At 40.3% G+C, this 16,900-nt stretch overlaps 1 protein-coding gene across 3 annotated transcripts in view; it reads left to right on the top strand.

Moving 5' to 3' along the window:
- Positions 1 to 16,900, top strand: part of CCDC6 (coiled-coil domain containing 6) — a 111,272-nt gene that overhangs the window by 56,382 nt on the left and 37,990 nt on the right. For all 3 annotated transcript variants that reach the window (XM_077894613.1, XM_077894612.1, XM_077894614.1), the window contains exon 3: positions 11,458 to 11,586. In XM_077894613.1, the coding sequence (XP_077750739.1) occupies positions 11,458 to 11,586 (129 nt within the window). The remainder of the gene's footprint in view (positions 1 to 11,457; positions 11,587 to 16,900) is intronic.

Here is a 16,900-nt window from a genome sequence, read left to right as displayed (position 1 = left end):
TGCATTTCAAAAGAATTCTTTGGGTCCGAGAACAAATTAAGATTATTGCTGTGGAGGAAACATTTCCTATCCCATCTGCCATGACAGAACTGGTATCTAATACCTTTAAAAACAGAAGTTTATTTAAGTGTGGATGAAAGGAAGTCCTTTTGTCTTAGAAGATCCTGTTCGGGAGGTAGCTCAAATATTTTCAAATATGTTAATCAGCACTGAAACACACAAAAAGCATGCTTTCTCTCTTGCTTTTGTGTGTGTGTGTATATATATTAGGTAGCCAGAAAATTATACTTTGGTTTTATGAAAACTTGTCTGAAAAATCTGCATCCTTTTGAGCCATGGGCTTGATTATCTGATTAACATCTGTCTTATTTTTTTTTTAACAACTGTCTTAAAAAGAACCTTCTAGTACTTTTGTAAGTCCAGCACAAGCCTGCATCAGAGCTAAATTCAGCTCCAGAATGCCTCAGAGAAGTTGTATTTAACCGTAATTTATAATTAAAATTTACAAGAAATATTTTGTAAGCAAAGTCTTAATCAGCTTTTTTTGTTAAGATTTTAAAATTTATTTATTCATGAGAGACACAGAGAGGCAGAGACACAGGCAGAGGGAGAAGTAGGCAGCCTGTGGGGAGCCTGATGTAAAACTCCATCCCAGGACCTGGGGATCATGACCAGTCTCAACCACTGAGCCACCCAGGCACCCTCTTAATCAATTTTTGATATATAACATCTACGTTAGGAAATATGCTTAAAAGTCTATTTTCCAAAACATTAGTTGTAGTTATACTTGGGTGCTAAGTTTATGGGTATGTTAATTTTCTTATATCCCTTTCCTTTGGTAAAAGAAACATGCATTGTTTTTGTAATTGGATAGTGTCTTATTTTCTAAAAAGGAAATTTTAAAAAATTCTAATACCTGTTTTGTCCTTACCTTTTGAAACCTTCTGTGTCCCTGTCTTTTGGAACATAGATTCTACTATCATAGTTGTATCATAGTTTTTTATTTTTTTTTTTAATTTCAACATTTATTAGGCAATGATATTAAGGAATTCTTAACCACCTTTTTTTAGGTGTGTAAAGTTTTGTGATTATGTCTTTAAGAGCCCTTTTCTTGGAGAGATGCATTCTGAAATACTTAAATAACCCAATGTCTGAGATCTGCTCTCAGATAACACAGGAGGGCGCAGGTGGGTTGTGGGTAACTGGTGGTGAAAGCCGTGAACAGAATCCACGGGGTTCACTGGTGACCCCTACTGTATGTCCGGAATTCTTCTTAATTCAGTATCGTAGAAAGAGACTCGGCAAGGTCTGAGCTCCTGCTTCTACTTTCGGTACAACCCTAGACTTCTCCCCAGTTCGAGGAGCGCTCATGTCTGAGTTGTCCCAGCTCCCCACAAAAACAAGAGCAGGAGAGGTTCCAGGAAGGAGAAATGCTCCAATGGGGCGGGGTAGGGTCCCGCCGGCAGCTTCCCTGCTCAGTGGCTCAGCGACTTGCGGCCTTTGTGCATGCGGGGAAGGATGACCTGGACGCGGCTGGCTGCTCAGGCGCCGGATCCAGCCGTGTTTGTGCTTGCGTTTGATGTTGCTCGGCTGATACTCGTTGCCACGCGCCTTACCCCCGGTTCTGCTGTTTGTCATGGATCTCCGTGCACAGAAGCCCACTGCAGACTTGGACGCATTTGTAGGTGATAGAAGATACTGGGATGCTCAGATCATTAAGTAGTATCAGAAGGCTCTAATGACTAGCTTACCTGTCTTGTCAGTCTTGATATGATTTATTCCACTGGTCCTCAGTCTTAATTTTTTTTTTTTTTTAAATAATGGCTAACTCCTCTGTTCATTACCAATCATTAGTGCCAGCTGAAAGACCTGACATCACTGAGATTGATAGTGGTTTTAGCAATTGTGGATTTTTTTTCACTTGGCTTTTATGTAAGACTGATGCATCAAGTTTACTTCCTGCTCTTTGGGAAGTCCTGTTCTTGTCTGCAATCTTCTCTCAGCCAATACTGCTGCCAAGAGTTAATGAATACTTTTTCTTTTTTTAAAACCCTGGAACAGGACTGAGATAAGAAAGGTATTGAGTATTACATATATGTCTGAATCTTTTCAATCTAATCCAACTTTTAAATTTTAGACCTTAAAATAAAAAATAGGTCAATAGTTTTGTACTTTGATTCACATTTGAAACTGGATCTGATCCTCAGAATATAATACCACTATAGCTATAATAGAAATTATTATGTCCTTATGGGAGGGCACATTCTTATTGGTGATTCAAAATATCTAAGAATAAAAGTCATCTTCTGGATATCTTGTTTAGTGCCAGGGTTTTATTGTTATTGACTGGGTCCCTGAGATTAGAATGTGTTCTGGAATGCACATAGTTGATGTTTCCTTGCATCCAGGGAAAGGTGATGAACAGAGAGGGCAGGAAGGAAGTTAAGGGCAGATGCCACTGCGGAAGCTGTCACTACCAAATGACTTACAGCCACGTAGTGTAGGAGGACGTCGTGCAATGGCATTATTCTTCCCCCTCTGTTGGCATGGGAATAAAACCGAGAGGTAGATTTTGAGTAAGTCCTTATTCATCTAGACAAAGGTATCCTGCTTCATTTACCCTTTCCTTCTCCTCCCCTCAATTCTGGAGTAGTTTCTCCTTCCAGTTCCATCTTAATGGATATGGCTTTCTGGAGTGGGTGCTGCCCCGACCCCAGAAGGGCTGTGTCTCTGGGTAGTAGGCATGCCCACAGACATAAGAAGTGAGCATAGAGTGTCAGGCCCCCTGTTCTCAAGCATGTGCACGAGAATCTGAGGCTGCCTTTGACCCTGACTTTGCTCAGTCCCGGGGAGGCCATGCAATGATTTTGTTTGTGTAGGCAGCAACATCACATGTCCCAGCAATAAATATGTATGAAACTCTCTAGTTAATTTTAAATGCACCTAGGCTAGGATGCTATTGCATCCCTTCAGATGAAAACTGTTTCTACCCTCCTGTGACAGAGGAGAAGACACCTTGAAGTATGTTCTTCATTAAGGTAGCCAGAGCAGTGGCCCTCTTGCCTTTTTTAAGGTCTATTAATGCTGGTCTGAAAAATTTGCTATTACCTATAGCTTACAAAACAGTTGGGTCAGAGGGTATGTATGTGAGTGTGTTGTTTTTATTACAAATTATCTGCACCTCTGCTTTGTTCTTTGTTTCTTTTCATGGAACAAGGGGCTTGCTTATACATTGTGTTCCCAATACATCTGCAGGGGGCTCGTGGGATGTTTTTAATGCATTTTAAATGATACAGCCTCCAGAGGCCAAATTATGAGCCAGAATTTTCCTGTTTAGTAGCCTGCCAAAAATCTCTGTCCAACCTAATTTGCATTATGATTAGAAAACACAATAAACTTGATGCAGTTGTTGAGTCTTCAGAAATCATGGAGTTTCCTTCCAAGTGTGCATATGTGTGTTGACATTAGGGCTGGATTGGATGTACCAGTACGGGCTCCCAAAAATGTCAGAGCAAGGGCAAAGGGGCTCCCAAAAATGTCAGAGCAAGGGCAAAGGCTTTCAAGCTTCCTGTGCTAGAGAAAAGAAAATGCTTATTAAGAAAATGAGAGAAAATACCTTTACAGTAGTGTCCTGTGTTTATTGGGGAAAAAAACCCCACCCTATAAGTAGATTTCTGAGGGAGAAGCACTGAAACCAGAGAGGACAAGAAGGTAACTAGTGGGATCATGCTTCCATGCTGGGGAACCAGCAGAGAGGTCAATGTGGTTCGAATGCTGGACGAAGAGGAGTAAGAGATGAGATTGGGAGGTAATGGGTTTGGGGGTTTGGTGGCCAGCATGCGGATCACGTAGAGCCTTTGAGCCATGGTCAGGAGTTTGACTTTCACTCTGAGATGGGAGCCACAGGAGGGGGGTGGCAGGCAAGAAAGGGATTTGAGCAAATTAATGAAGTGATCTTGCTTTGATTGCTATGTCAAGAAGAGATTATGAAGTGGAGGCCACGGTGGGTTCTAGATGGTCTATTAGAAGGCTAATCCATAGTCCACACCAAGAAATGGAGTGGGTTGTTCTAGGATGTAGTAGTGAAGATGGTGACCATTGGATCCTAGGTGCATTTTGAAGAAATATCCTTTTAGAATTTAAGGATGAATTAGAAGTAGGTTTGAGCCAAAGAGAGGATCAAGAAAGACTTTGAGGTTTTGGTTTCAATGACTAGAATAGTTACCATCATGTAAGATGGGAAAGGTAATAAGTCAGGTAGACTTACAGTGAGAAGCTCAGAAGTTCAGTTGAGATGTCTAGACATCCACATGGAAATTACAGATAGGCAGCAGGATAGAAATTCTCCCAAACGAGACTTTCGGGAGAGTTGTCCTTAATTAATGCCTAGAGAAGAGCAAGTACATATCATTGTAAATCACATAAAGAAAATGCAAGGACAAGCTACAGGGTGGGAAAAAGATATTTGTAACCTATATAACCAACACAAAACTACAAATCAATAAGAAAAGTGGACATCCCAAAGAAAAATGGATATAGACTTGACCAGACTCTTCACATAAGCACATAGCCAAATGAGCAATAAACAAATGAACAAGTACACATTGAAAGGCGAAATAAACCACAAGTCTTCTCTATGCTGTCAGGAAACAGAAATGGTTGCAATTGCTTAGAACAATTTGGCATTACCTAATGATACTGGAAATATTCACTGTCTGTGACTCAGCAGTTCCACTCCTGGATTGATTTCACAGTGGGTGCACATGTGCACCAGATGTATAGAAGAATGTTTTTTGTGACATTGTTCGTAATAGTAAAAAAACAAAAACAAAAAAACCCGAAATGACCAAAATACCCATTGTCCATAGAGTGAATAAATTGTATTGTGCTCATCCAATGGGATATTATAAGGCAATAAAAATATTGTTAGACTCAGTAATGTGGGTGAATGAAATCACAAGTTAATTTAGCAGAGGGTGCTAAATAAAAGGCAAAAAAAATGCAAAACTAAAGTTTAGAAATATATAGGCAAGAACAGTTTATTTTAAAAGAAAGAATGCAAAGAATTCTTACTGTAAGAAAGAATCAGGAGAGCGATTACCTCTCAGGGATGGAGGGCTGTGATCTGGAAGGGACACACCAGGCTTCGGGGGAGCAGGCAATGTTCTGTTTCTTGATTGGGTGCTGGTTTCCTGAGGGTACTACGTATGTAGTATTGGGACCCTTTATACTTGCCTAGTTGTTTCGTTTTATCCTGAGACTTTTAATCTAGGAAACAGTATGAAGGAAGTGAGGCTTTTATCATCTTTCCAGTCAGTATTTGCCCAGACAAGGTATTTTCTACATCATCTGGAGTGGAATTCAGTACATCCTAGTCACTGCTGTTCATGGAACTTATAATCCTGTAAGGGTAATTGAGAATGTACACGGTTGCTCACATCCGGGGGAAAGACAAAGGCAGAGACCTGAGTTTATATCCTAGATCTACCCCTCCTCAGCTGTGTGACTTGGAGCAGGTACTTGACTTTCTAAGCTATGGTTTTATTTTTTGCAAAAGGCAGATGGTAGTATCTGCCACAGAGTTATGGAGGTAAAATGCTTGGTACATAGTAACTAGTGCCTTGAAGTGTTAGCTGCTTTTGGAAGTAAGTGATGATAGAATATGAAACACCATGAACTAGACATTATAATGCACGGAAAGTACAGTGTGCTCATCACAGCTTAAAGGGAGGAGGGCATGTGGGAAGGCGCTGTGAAAGATGTTTTCCCAGCCATCCCCACACCTTCAGTAGGTTGGAGGGAGGGATTCCGGCACTGTACCAGAGGGTACAGCCTGACCAGGATGGTGGGGGTGTGCAGCTACTTGTGCTACAGTGTTCTCATGTGACTGGCAAAGCTTGCCATGTAAGGCCCTGGGCCAGAGTGGTCTCCACAGGTGTTTGCCTCGCATGATGGGTTTCAGTTTTTTAAATTTATTTTTTAGGGAAAGAGTCTTTAGAGGAAGACATGAACTTGGCCTTTAACCACAGTTCCAGCCACTCCCTGTACCTAGGCCCATCCCTTCTTTGCTAGATGTCTGGACCCTGAAGGAATTTATGTTTGCAAACCTTAGACTCTCACTTCGGCAGAGTGTGAAATATCATGAGGAGAGCATGGGAAACTTGCATAGGGACTGAATCGTGGAAGGACTGGAATGTTATGCCAGTGATGTTGTACCTTTTCAGGGAATAGGGAGTCATTGAAGGGTTTTGAGTGGCTTCCTGAGGTATTAGGGTTTGTGGATGATCTACATTGGATCTGAGGAGATGTTTTGGCAGTGGCCCAGGGACGAAGAATGAAAGACTTGAACTAGATTGGGGCCGTGAGCACAGGAAGAAGAGGGTGGTTTGACAGCTGTTAGAGAGGCTGATTTAATGCCAATTGGTAACTGATGAGATGTGAGGTGTTGATTGAGAATGATGGTACCAGTAACAGAAGGGGTTTGGAGGTGGAAATAAGTGTGGGCCCAAGAGGCATTTAGTGGTGACATAATGCATTTGAAGTAGGAGGCTGACTTTCTGCTCAGGCTGCTCAGTAGAGTGGTTGAAAACTTGGTTCATAAAAGACTCAATGCTGTGAGAGATAGTTTTGAACTTTTTTACAAAGCTTATAAGAATAACATGATAAATTGTTTTTGACAACCTACTGACTCAGTGTAGTTACTGCCCTATGGTGCTCTCTACTTAGTCTGGTGCAGATAGTTCTAGTGGCTATCTATCTATTGGTGGCTGTCAGTAAACCCAGGATGTTGGTTGCAGGACTGGGTAGTAAGTACACAGAGAGAAATATTTAGCATGGATTGGTGAGAACCGGGGAGGGAGCATCTCGAGCTTACTCAGAAGTTGCATTAAAAGCTGGGTCCTGGGGCTAGTGGCTGGAAGGCTTGCCTCACTTGGCATTGGCTAGATGACAACAAACCCAGGCTTGCACACACACTTCATCCAGACTGGAATTTGGCAAACCTACTGCATTCTGGGTGGGAGGCCTGGCTCAACAGCCAGCCTACCCGTGCACCTGTGGTGATTTTCTCAGGTGAACAGTTTTCAGGCTCTCTACCTGCTAGAGAGGATTTTGTCCAGAATAAAAGGCATTCAGTGAGGAGTTCTTTTTTATTGTATTTTATTTTTAAATATTTTATTTATTTATTCCTGAGAGACTCAGAGGCAGAGACATAGGCATTAGGGAGCCTGATGCGGGACCTGATCCCAGGACCCTAGAATCTCGCCCTGAGCCGAAGGCAGATGCTCAACCACTGAGCCATAAGTAAGGAGTTCTTGAATCACTTATATAGGAGGCATGGTTCACAGAATTGGCTCCAGAAAGCCTTTGTAAATTATAAAAAAGATGGCATTTATGTGTGATTGAGTTATGCTTAAGCCTAGCCTGTTTTAGGTCAAAATAATGTTATACTTGTATTTTTTAATTGGCTGGACCTTTGCATTTGGGCTCAGTATATAGTGAGTAGATATAGTAACAAAATGCTCAAGTTTAAGTCCTTAGAATTTTAGAGGTTTGGGAAGCCTAGGTGGCCCAGTGGGTGAGCATCTGTCTTCAGCTCAGGGTGTGATCCCGGGATCCGGGATCGAGTCCCACATCAGGCTCCTTGCAGGGAGTCTGCTTCTCCCTCTGCCTGTCTCTGCCTCTCTCTCTCTGTGTCTCTCAGGAATAAAAAATAATAAAATCTTAAAAAAAAAAAAGAATTTTATAGATTTACAGTTTGTATCTTTGCTAATGGCTTTCTCAGTTATGTTGATTTTTTTTTATTAATACTGAATCCTAAGGAGCAAACCTTTATTCATATAAACCTAATTCCATTTGCTGCTGATTATCTGTTATATAACATAGTTTCCATTCTACAGGGTTTTTTTTTTTAATGTTAATATATTGCAAGAGTAGGAGTTATAAAACTGTTTCATAATCTTTGTGATTGACTTTATAAAGTATATTTATAGAAAAATCTGATTAAAAATTTTTAATCTACCTAATAATTTTGCTTTGGATATATTTAAGGCAAACACATGAATTTATTTCAAATGTATTAATAAAATTTGCTTGACTTTTCAGTGTGAATGATTTTTTTTTGTTCTAGTTCAAAATCACTGACCTTGGAAGATTTAAAATAAATCATAAAGTGTTAGGACCTTTGATTAGAACTTTAAAATCATGCCTTGAGTTTTATGCCCACCTTGAAGATGCCACTGAAACTGGAGTTTTTTTCTGATAGCAGGTTTTGTGTTGGCCTATAAGCCAGGCTCCATTTAGAGTGTTCGTGGTGTCATGAACTATGTCTTTAACATGGGCAGGTGGATTCAGGAGGTCATCTCAAGCCCTGTTGGAGCTGAATGGCTTGAATTTACATGGTATCTGTTTAAAACAAACAATTTCTGGATTTTTGTTGGGTAAATTCTGTGGTCGGTGAGTTACTCAGGATCCCTCCCTTGCTCTGCTACCTGCTTATCGCTCATCTTAATTCTCTTATGATTTTGAAGGGAGGGATGTTTCTGTATATCTGTGGTTCTCTTTGTATTGATGGTTTCTTTGTTCCAAGGAAGAACCCTGTTTTCTACTCAGAAACTCCATGCTCTGCTCTGAAATTGCCTGTCACCTGAGAGATGTCAGAACAAAGCAGGCAGCAGAGCTGTTTGTTCCCACTCTGTCTTTTGGGGATGGCGAACACTGTGAATCTTCGGCAAACAGTCTCAGGATGGCTTGATCTTTTCCAAATGGGTTGGTGTAACCCAGGGACCTTACTTGAGTTATGGTAACAACAGATTTACCATCAAATTCTCCTTAGGGTATAGCTCTTGAGAGGAAAAAGCCTCTTAAAATCGAGAGCTTTTATGGCTTTTATTATTAGTTTAATCTGTATTCTAAAGGAAGTACCTAATCAGATATTGACAATATAGACCATCTGTCTAAATAGGAATATTTTCCTGTAAACCAATGACAGCCTTACCTTTTCTCAGATTAATATTCTGTGACAAATGCAGCTTCATGGGCCAGACATTTTTCAGCATTAGATTGAATCCTTTATTGTTTTCATTTACTTCAGGGCAGAAGAATAATGCTAAAAGAACAAAAAAGGGGGGGGTGTTCTTTCAAATAAAATGGCAGCAATTGAAAACATATTGGAGGAAAACAACTAATATTTTTTTAAAAACTTGGCAAAGAATTTAAAGGTTTCAAGACTAGAGTTCATTTTTCTAAAACCAATAGATAACATTTAAGCTTAGTGTCCATAAACTGTTTTAGGGCAAGGATAATGTCTTCACTAGTGATGTCACCTATGTCTAAGGTGGGGCCTATAGAGAGAAGACACACAAGTCATGTTCATAGAATAAAAATGTTAGGTGGAGACTTGTATGCTTTGCTGTTTTTTCCCCCATGAGTGATATTTGTCCCATCGGGGTCTTTTGTCTAAAATGCCAAGAGCTCTTCTTGTTCTCTATCCATTTCTCTTATTTCTTTTAATTACTGCTTGATCTTGCAGAACCTGAGTTTTAAAGAGCCAGCTAAAAATAGACTTGTCACTGTAAGCACCACCTCGCATCTGCTTTTTTCCTGGGTCCCTGCAAGGTTGACCGGCTTTTTTTGGAGTTGCACATCAGAAGCAGTTGGAGGAAAACAAGCATCTGTTTAGTCAACGTTTGCAGTGTTAGAAGACTATGTCAGATTAAAAAAAATTTTTTTTAACCAAGTATGTGCTTACAGAGCATTGGAATTGTGTCCAGTGTGGAGAGGTTTCGGTGCAGCATTTTGAGGTTGCTCAGGGCCAGCTAATCTTTCTGTTGCCCATCATACCATATACAGGATTTACAAAGAGACAGCATCCTCCAGGCGAGCATGCATGGCTTACTGGTTTCTGGTTGATCATTTTAAACACCAAGGATGCAGTGACCATTGGAGGAGTCTGAACTTGATTCCTCTTAGGTTTGCTCAGGATCCAGTGGAGAACCCTGGCTTGGTGTTCAGAGTAGGAGGTGGGTCCCAGACTCTGCTGCCTTCCAGCTGAATTATCTTGGTCCAGTCACTTGTTTTGTCACATATAAAATGGGGGTGACCATGCCTGCCTAATGCATATGAAGATTGTGGTACACAGTGTTTCCCTGAAGAAATGGTTTTGAAGGTAAAATTAGGGAGCAGTGTCAGCTTAGACCCCTACATAAAACTGTGTTTCCTTGTTTTTAATAGCTTTTACTTAACCTCTCCTTGATTTTGAAAATATTGGACCCTGTTGGTATCATTCTATCCAACCTCTGCTATGGATCAACACAACCTCCCAATTGAGAATGTTAGAAATAATGCATAGTTCTTATTGAGAACCCCAGTTGTCATATGTCTGATGGAATTCCTTTATTCCTTTTTTGATTTCAATGGTTGGAGTACGTTTTTAAAAAAACTTTTCAATGACACCGTAACTCTGTCTTTTACTTGTATAAATAAGAAGTCTCCTCCCCCCCACCTTGGTTTTTAGGAAAGATGTAGGAGGTGTGATGTATGGTTTCATTATAGAAAGATAATTAATTATACTGATTTTTGCCAAAGAATGCTTGTTAGTATATTGGGAGGTAGCATTCGGAATAATTTACTAAGTATACTTTGTGATTGTGACATCTCTTCCTTTTTTACACACACATTATATAAATCTGAGTAAATGAATTCATTTAGTAAAAACTAACTGTAAAATTTCTATTTTTAATTTAATTTTTATGATAGTATATAAAATTTGAGAAGTACCACAGGGTATGTGTATATATATGTTGGTGTGTGTGTGTGTGTGTATATGTATATAGATGTATGTATAGATGTGTATGTATGTGCATATGGTGTATGTGTGTGTGTATATTGAAAAGCAAGCTTCCTTCCTTACCTTATTCCCTGCCTTCCCATTTCCTCCCTACAGAGGCAAGTTCTTACGAGTTTTTTTTTTTTTTAAGATTTTATCTACCTATTCATGAGAAAGAGAGAGAGAGGCAGAGACACAGGCAGAGGGAGAAGCAGGCTCCATGCAGGGAACCCAATGTGGGACTTGATCCCAGGACCCCAGAATCACACCCTGAGCCGAAGGCAGACGCTTTAACCACTGAGCCACCCAAGCATCCCTCTTACGAGTTTTTAAAAACTGAAATCTGTGTTTCATCACGGTTTGATGCTGAGGTTTGTCTGCCCTCCATTTTCAGCCTTTTGGCTCAGGTCAAAGGTGCCCATGTGTGTGCTATAATTTTTGGTTTTAAGTTAGAGGAACCGAGGAACAGGCTCCTCACAGTTACACTTGGCAATCAGCAGAAACAAGGATTGTAACTTCTGTGTTGATACCTCTTACTCAGTGTAACCAGCTCTTAGAGCCTGTGTTTCCCTGGCTTGTGAGTATCTAGATTTTCACGTGTGTGTGTGTGTGTGTGTTTTTCCATTTTCCAGTTGCAGCATGAGAAAGCTGAGCTAGAACAGCATCTGGAACAGGAGCAGGAATTCCAGGTCAACAAACTGATGAAGAAAATTAAAAAACTGGAGAATGATACCATTTCTAAGCAGCTTACATTAGAACAGGTAAGAATCTCTAGTTCTCTCCATATACTTTTTTCTCCTATAATCAACATGTTCTTTTAGGTCTTCAGACAGCCTGAGGAATATAAGTGAAAAATACCTTCCAGCTGTTTCTTCCCACAGTTGGAGACTTCATTTCTAAAGTAAGCGTCAACTGATCTGCAGAGCACCTGCTCTCTCTCACACACTTTCTCTGTTTTTAATCCCAATTAATAGAGTTTTTGGAGATATGTTGTGATGTACTGATTCACAGGCAGGAAATGTCAGGTTCCCTTTACAAAGGGCGAACAGTGTGTATGTAACCACAGGATGGGTTCTGTGAAGGTTCCTGAGATAGTGTTGGCGTGGACTAAAACCTTTCTCAGGAGTTCTTCAGAACAAACAATTCACATTTTTCTTTGAATTATTAGCAGTATTATTAGCAATTATTACCAGTATTATTTGAACCATATCTTTTCGATTTGTTGATATGGATGTGGAGTCATAGACCCGATTGCTTATCCTGGTTCAGCCACTAATTAGTTGTATGACCTTGCATTAACTTCTCTGGACCCAAGTTTTCCATTTGTAAACAGAGAAGGACAAACAAATCAGTCATGGGAAGCTCTCCAAAAGGTGGAGATTAATAATGTCCATCTGTCCCTATGTCTGTTGCCCTTGGCAGACATTTGTGTTTGAGCATGGGCCTTGCCTGGAGAGTCCAGACTGGTCCTTGTGCTCCTTCGACACACACACAACTGTGGGCAGCCACCATAAGCCCATCTAAGTTGGTATGTCAGACAAAAGTAATTGTTATCCCTAGCCTAGGTACTCCCTAATGCTTTTTTCTCCTTCCTGATGCTTTCCCTCCTGCCCCTCCCAAATGCTTTATTACTTTCCCTAAGATAAATTATAAGAAGCTGACCATCATGTACTGTGATCTGGCTTCCATGTAAAATTCAGTGTATTGATGAAGATCTAGCTCTTTGTAAGTTTGACCCTGATTGCCAATTCGATGGTTTGGCTACCTTTGATGTAAAGTGGTCTGGTTTATCTCAACGTGAGAGTCTTTCTGTATGTCTCAGTCCGTGCTGACTGCTTTGGAAATCACTCCCAAGGCTGTTATGGTTTCATTATTGTCCCTGAGAATGAAATGATGTGAATTTCAGGTTTGAGAGGAGGTCAGGGTTGGTTTTAACCTAACTGACTTCCGTTTTCCATGTTTTTCTTGAATCTCCGTATATCAAAGAAAGGAATGTCACTGAGTTCTCTAAGACTGTGAATAATGGTCCTAAAAACATTTCTCTGTCCCTTCCAGGTAAAAGAAAGTTCCATTTTCAAAGGTTGACTTTTTTTTTTTAAGATTTTATTTATTTATTTGAAAGAGAATATGAGTGAGGGGGAGAGGGAGAGGCAGATACAGACTCCCCATTGAGCAGGGAGCTGGATACAGGACTCATCCCAGGACCCCAGGACCATGACCTGAACCAAAAACAGATGCTTAACTGAGCCACCCAGGCATCCCAAAGGTTGGCTATTTTATACATATCCAGAGTAATCTATACTTAACATTTATCTTCGAAATTCAGATGCAGTATCTAAATTAAGAAAACTCCTACCACACAGTTTAAAAACACTTTGTTCCAAAGTTCACCTGCTTAATTCCTAAGATAGACAATAACCAGTTCCATTCAAGTTAAAACTTTGAAGATTCTTGTTTAAGTTCCTGACACATCAAATATTTGTTATTGGTATTTCTTAATCAAGAGCTCACCAAGTGACCAAGTCAGATGTTCATGGTGGTTGGTGTGAGAACTTCACTTGGTCACGGCCTTCCTGGTGATGGCTGTCAATAATTGACACAGCTTCTCTCTTGCATTTGTTCAGAAGCTCCGAAGGGGATCCTGGGACTGGGGCTGTGGCCACAAGGTGGAGGTAGTGGCCTGGCGTCTGAGAGAGGAAGGTCTGATCTCAGAGTCCATGGGGGAGAGGAAATGGGTTGTTGTACCATCTTAAGACTCCTTGGGGACTTTAGTAACTGAAACCCTTTAAAATGATGTCCAAGGCATACATTCTCACCAGGTTAATGACAGAGTGCACTCTCAGGGTTATTTCAGACCTCAGCCCTTTAAGCAATGGATTTCCACAGTGGAATCTATGCACTGTAAAGCTCTATTCTGGAAATAAACCTCAGATCTGGGGTATGAAGTTCCTATTTTAATTAAGATGGATAAATTTATCATCATCCTGAAACTCCCCTCCCCCTCTCCCCCCCTTTGTTTTAGATATGTCCAGGGTGATTGAATGTTGGGGACCTTATTCTGTATTTTGTTTAACTATAAATAATTTTAGTAAGTGCTTTGGGGGAATTTGTTTTTGTTTTTGTTTTTTCCTCCCAGTAGAACCAAATCTCTTCTGTGTTTCCATGAATGTGGTCTGATCCTCTCTTCTGGTCATCTTGTGATTATCATCCATGTGATATGCTGTATGACACAGTCCTTGTTACAGAATATATCCTATGTTATAGATCATTATCAAGACCAAAGGCATGTACTACATTATGTATTATAATGATTTGTATGTAGTACATGCCTATGCTCATTTATCTGACAATAAACCTATTTTTTAAACTGTAAGCCATTTGAAGTTAATTATCTCACGTGTCTTGCAGTATACCACTGCTTTGTTGGAAGAGTTTAAGTGTAGATTTGGCCAGGTAACTGGAGAGTGGTCATTTGTGTTTTGGAAGGATGTACGGTGTAGTGTTTAGGGATTGAGCACTGGATTCCAAAGGAACTGGATGTGAACCTGGTTCCTCTGCTTAGTACTCTAAGTCACTTTTTTTTTGATGATGGAGGTAGTAGCTTTATTGAGATAAATTCACATACCACAAAAATTATCCATTCAAAATGCACAGTTTATTGATTTTTAGTATATTACGAATTGTGTAACCATAAGCACCATCAATTTTAGAGCATTTTCATCACCTCAAAAAAGATACCTTGGGGATCCCTGGGTGGCTCAGTGGTTTAGGGTCTGCCTTCCGCCTGGGGCATGATCCTGGAGTCCCAGGATTGAGTCCCACATCAGGCTTCCTGCATGGAGCCTGCTTATCCCTCTGCCTGTGTCTCTGCCTCTCTCTATATATATCTTTCTTATTTAAATAAATAAAATCTTAAAAAAAAAAAGATACCTTATATCTGTCAGCTGCCACTCTGAATTTCCCATTCCCTTTAAGCAGCTACTGTTCTGCTTCCTGTTTCTGTATTTGCCCATTCTGGATACTTCATAAAATTGGGATCCTATAGTATGTCATCTTTTGTGAATGATTTCTTTCACTTAGTAGAAGGGTTTTATCCATGTTGTAGTATGTAGTATGTATCAGTACTTCTTTTCCTGACTGAATAATGTTTCACTGCATGGGTATACCATATTTTGTGAATCCATTCATTATTTGATGGACATTTGGGTGTTTTAACCTTTTGGTTTTTACAAATAATGCTGCTCTGAACATTCATGTACATTTTTATAAAAAGGCTTAGGGAAAGATCATAAGCTGGGTTGGGGGAAGGGCACAGAGAGAGAGCAAAAGCAGACTCCAGGCTGAGTGTGGGGCCCATTGTGGGACTTGATCTCATGACCCTGAGATCGTGACCTGAGCTGAAACCAAGAGTCAGATGCTTAATGATTGAGTCACTCAGGTCACCCTTAGGTTCAGTTTTTCATGTGGCTATATGTTTTCATTTTTCTTGGGCACATATCTGGGAGTAAATTTGCTGGATTTTATGGTAACTCCATGTTTACATTTTAGGGAGATTGCTAGACTGTTTTTCTTTTTTCCTTTTTAAAGATTGATTTACTTAGTTTAGAGAGTGTGCCCAAGTGTGAGCTGGGGGAGGGGCAGAGGGAGAAAAGCTGACTCCATGCTGAGCATGGAGCTCACTGTGAGGCTCAATCCCAAGGCCCTAAGCCCATGACCTGAGCTGAAACCATGAGTCAGATGCTTAACTGACTGAGCCACCCAGGCACCCCTAGACTGTTTTTCAAAGTGGCTATACCATATTGATTATAGCCATCCTGGTAAATGTGGAGTGGTATCTCATTGTAGTTTTGATGCCTTCCGCCCGGGGCATGATGACTAATGATTTTGAGAATCTTTTAGGTACTACTTGGCCGTTTTTGTATCTTTCGTACAAATGTCTATTAAAGATCATATTATTACTGAATTGTAAGAGTTCCTTATATATTCTAGATGACAGTTCCCATATCAGATATATCATTTGCAATTCACATGCCAGGAGGCTCCCACTGTAGACTAGGATTAGTTTAGTCATCTTGACTTTCGTGTTGTTATGGGCTTTTTTTTTTTTTTTTTTTTAACTGATGGTCACTTCTTGCAAAACCCTTGTTTGAAAATTTTTGTTCAAACATGGTCATTGTTAGTCTCTTATTTGGTATTCACATTTTCTGAGGTGACAGTAAGAACATTTAGAACTTGGAATATTCTCTTAGTGTCAGGAAATCTTGACCTTGAATGTTTTCTGCCAACCAGGAAGGATTTTTCTTATTTCTCTGGAGAAGGATAACTAGTATTAAAAAGCAGGCAGCATTAGCTTATTTATTAAGTGAAGTTCAAGTCAGCTCTGTGGAGGGCCCTCTGTACACTTGGCATTGAAAACTGTGGGAAAAGAGGAAACAGTGGCCATAAGCAAGTGGACTAGAGAAAGTACAAGCAAGTGAAATGAATGAATGGAGAATTAGTCCCATAATTCAGCTAACACTTGCATCACGAACAGGATCACGTGGCACATATTGACGTCCTTTCTCTGTTGTCTAGCTGGCCCAGCGAGTGTGGTTTTCTCTTATGTTTGGAATGGGGGTGTCATCTTTTAGCTGAGATATCCCTGACTCCCCAAAAGCTGAGATCCCCTTGTCTAAAATTGGATTCAGAATTGGATGGTAATTTCATTCATTAGCATCGATTTATAACGACAGTATTAGCCCACATAGTTAAGGAAATTTCTTCCTTGGGTTCAAATCTTCCTTCAGTCTGAATAACCTGTATGGCACCAGGCAAGCAATCTGAGCTCTTTTGTGAAATAGACATAGACACCAATACCTAATTTGTAGCTTTGTTGAGAGGCTTACTCTTGCACCCTGCCTCTCCTCACACTTCACACATAGCCATGTTCTTTCATCCTTCCACTCAGAACTGTTCCAGTGTGGACTGCACAGCAAGAGAGATGTTAACATGGCAACCCAGGACACTGATGTTTTTGTAACCGTGTCTGTGACGGGCACGGGTTTTCTAAAACAATGTTTATTGTGCTTTGCACTG

The sequence above is a fragment of the Canis aureus genome, chromosome 4, assembly GCF_053574225.1.
Source record: "Canis aureus isolate CA01 chromosome 4, VMU_Caureus_v.1.0, whole genome shotgun sequence".
Taxonomy (NCBI): Eukaryota; Metazoa; Chordata; class Mammalia; order Carnivora; family Canidae; genus Canis; species Canis aureus.
Note: the sequence above shows the minus strand (reverse complement) of the source record. Positions and strands in the feature narration are given on the sequence as shown.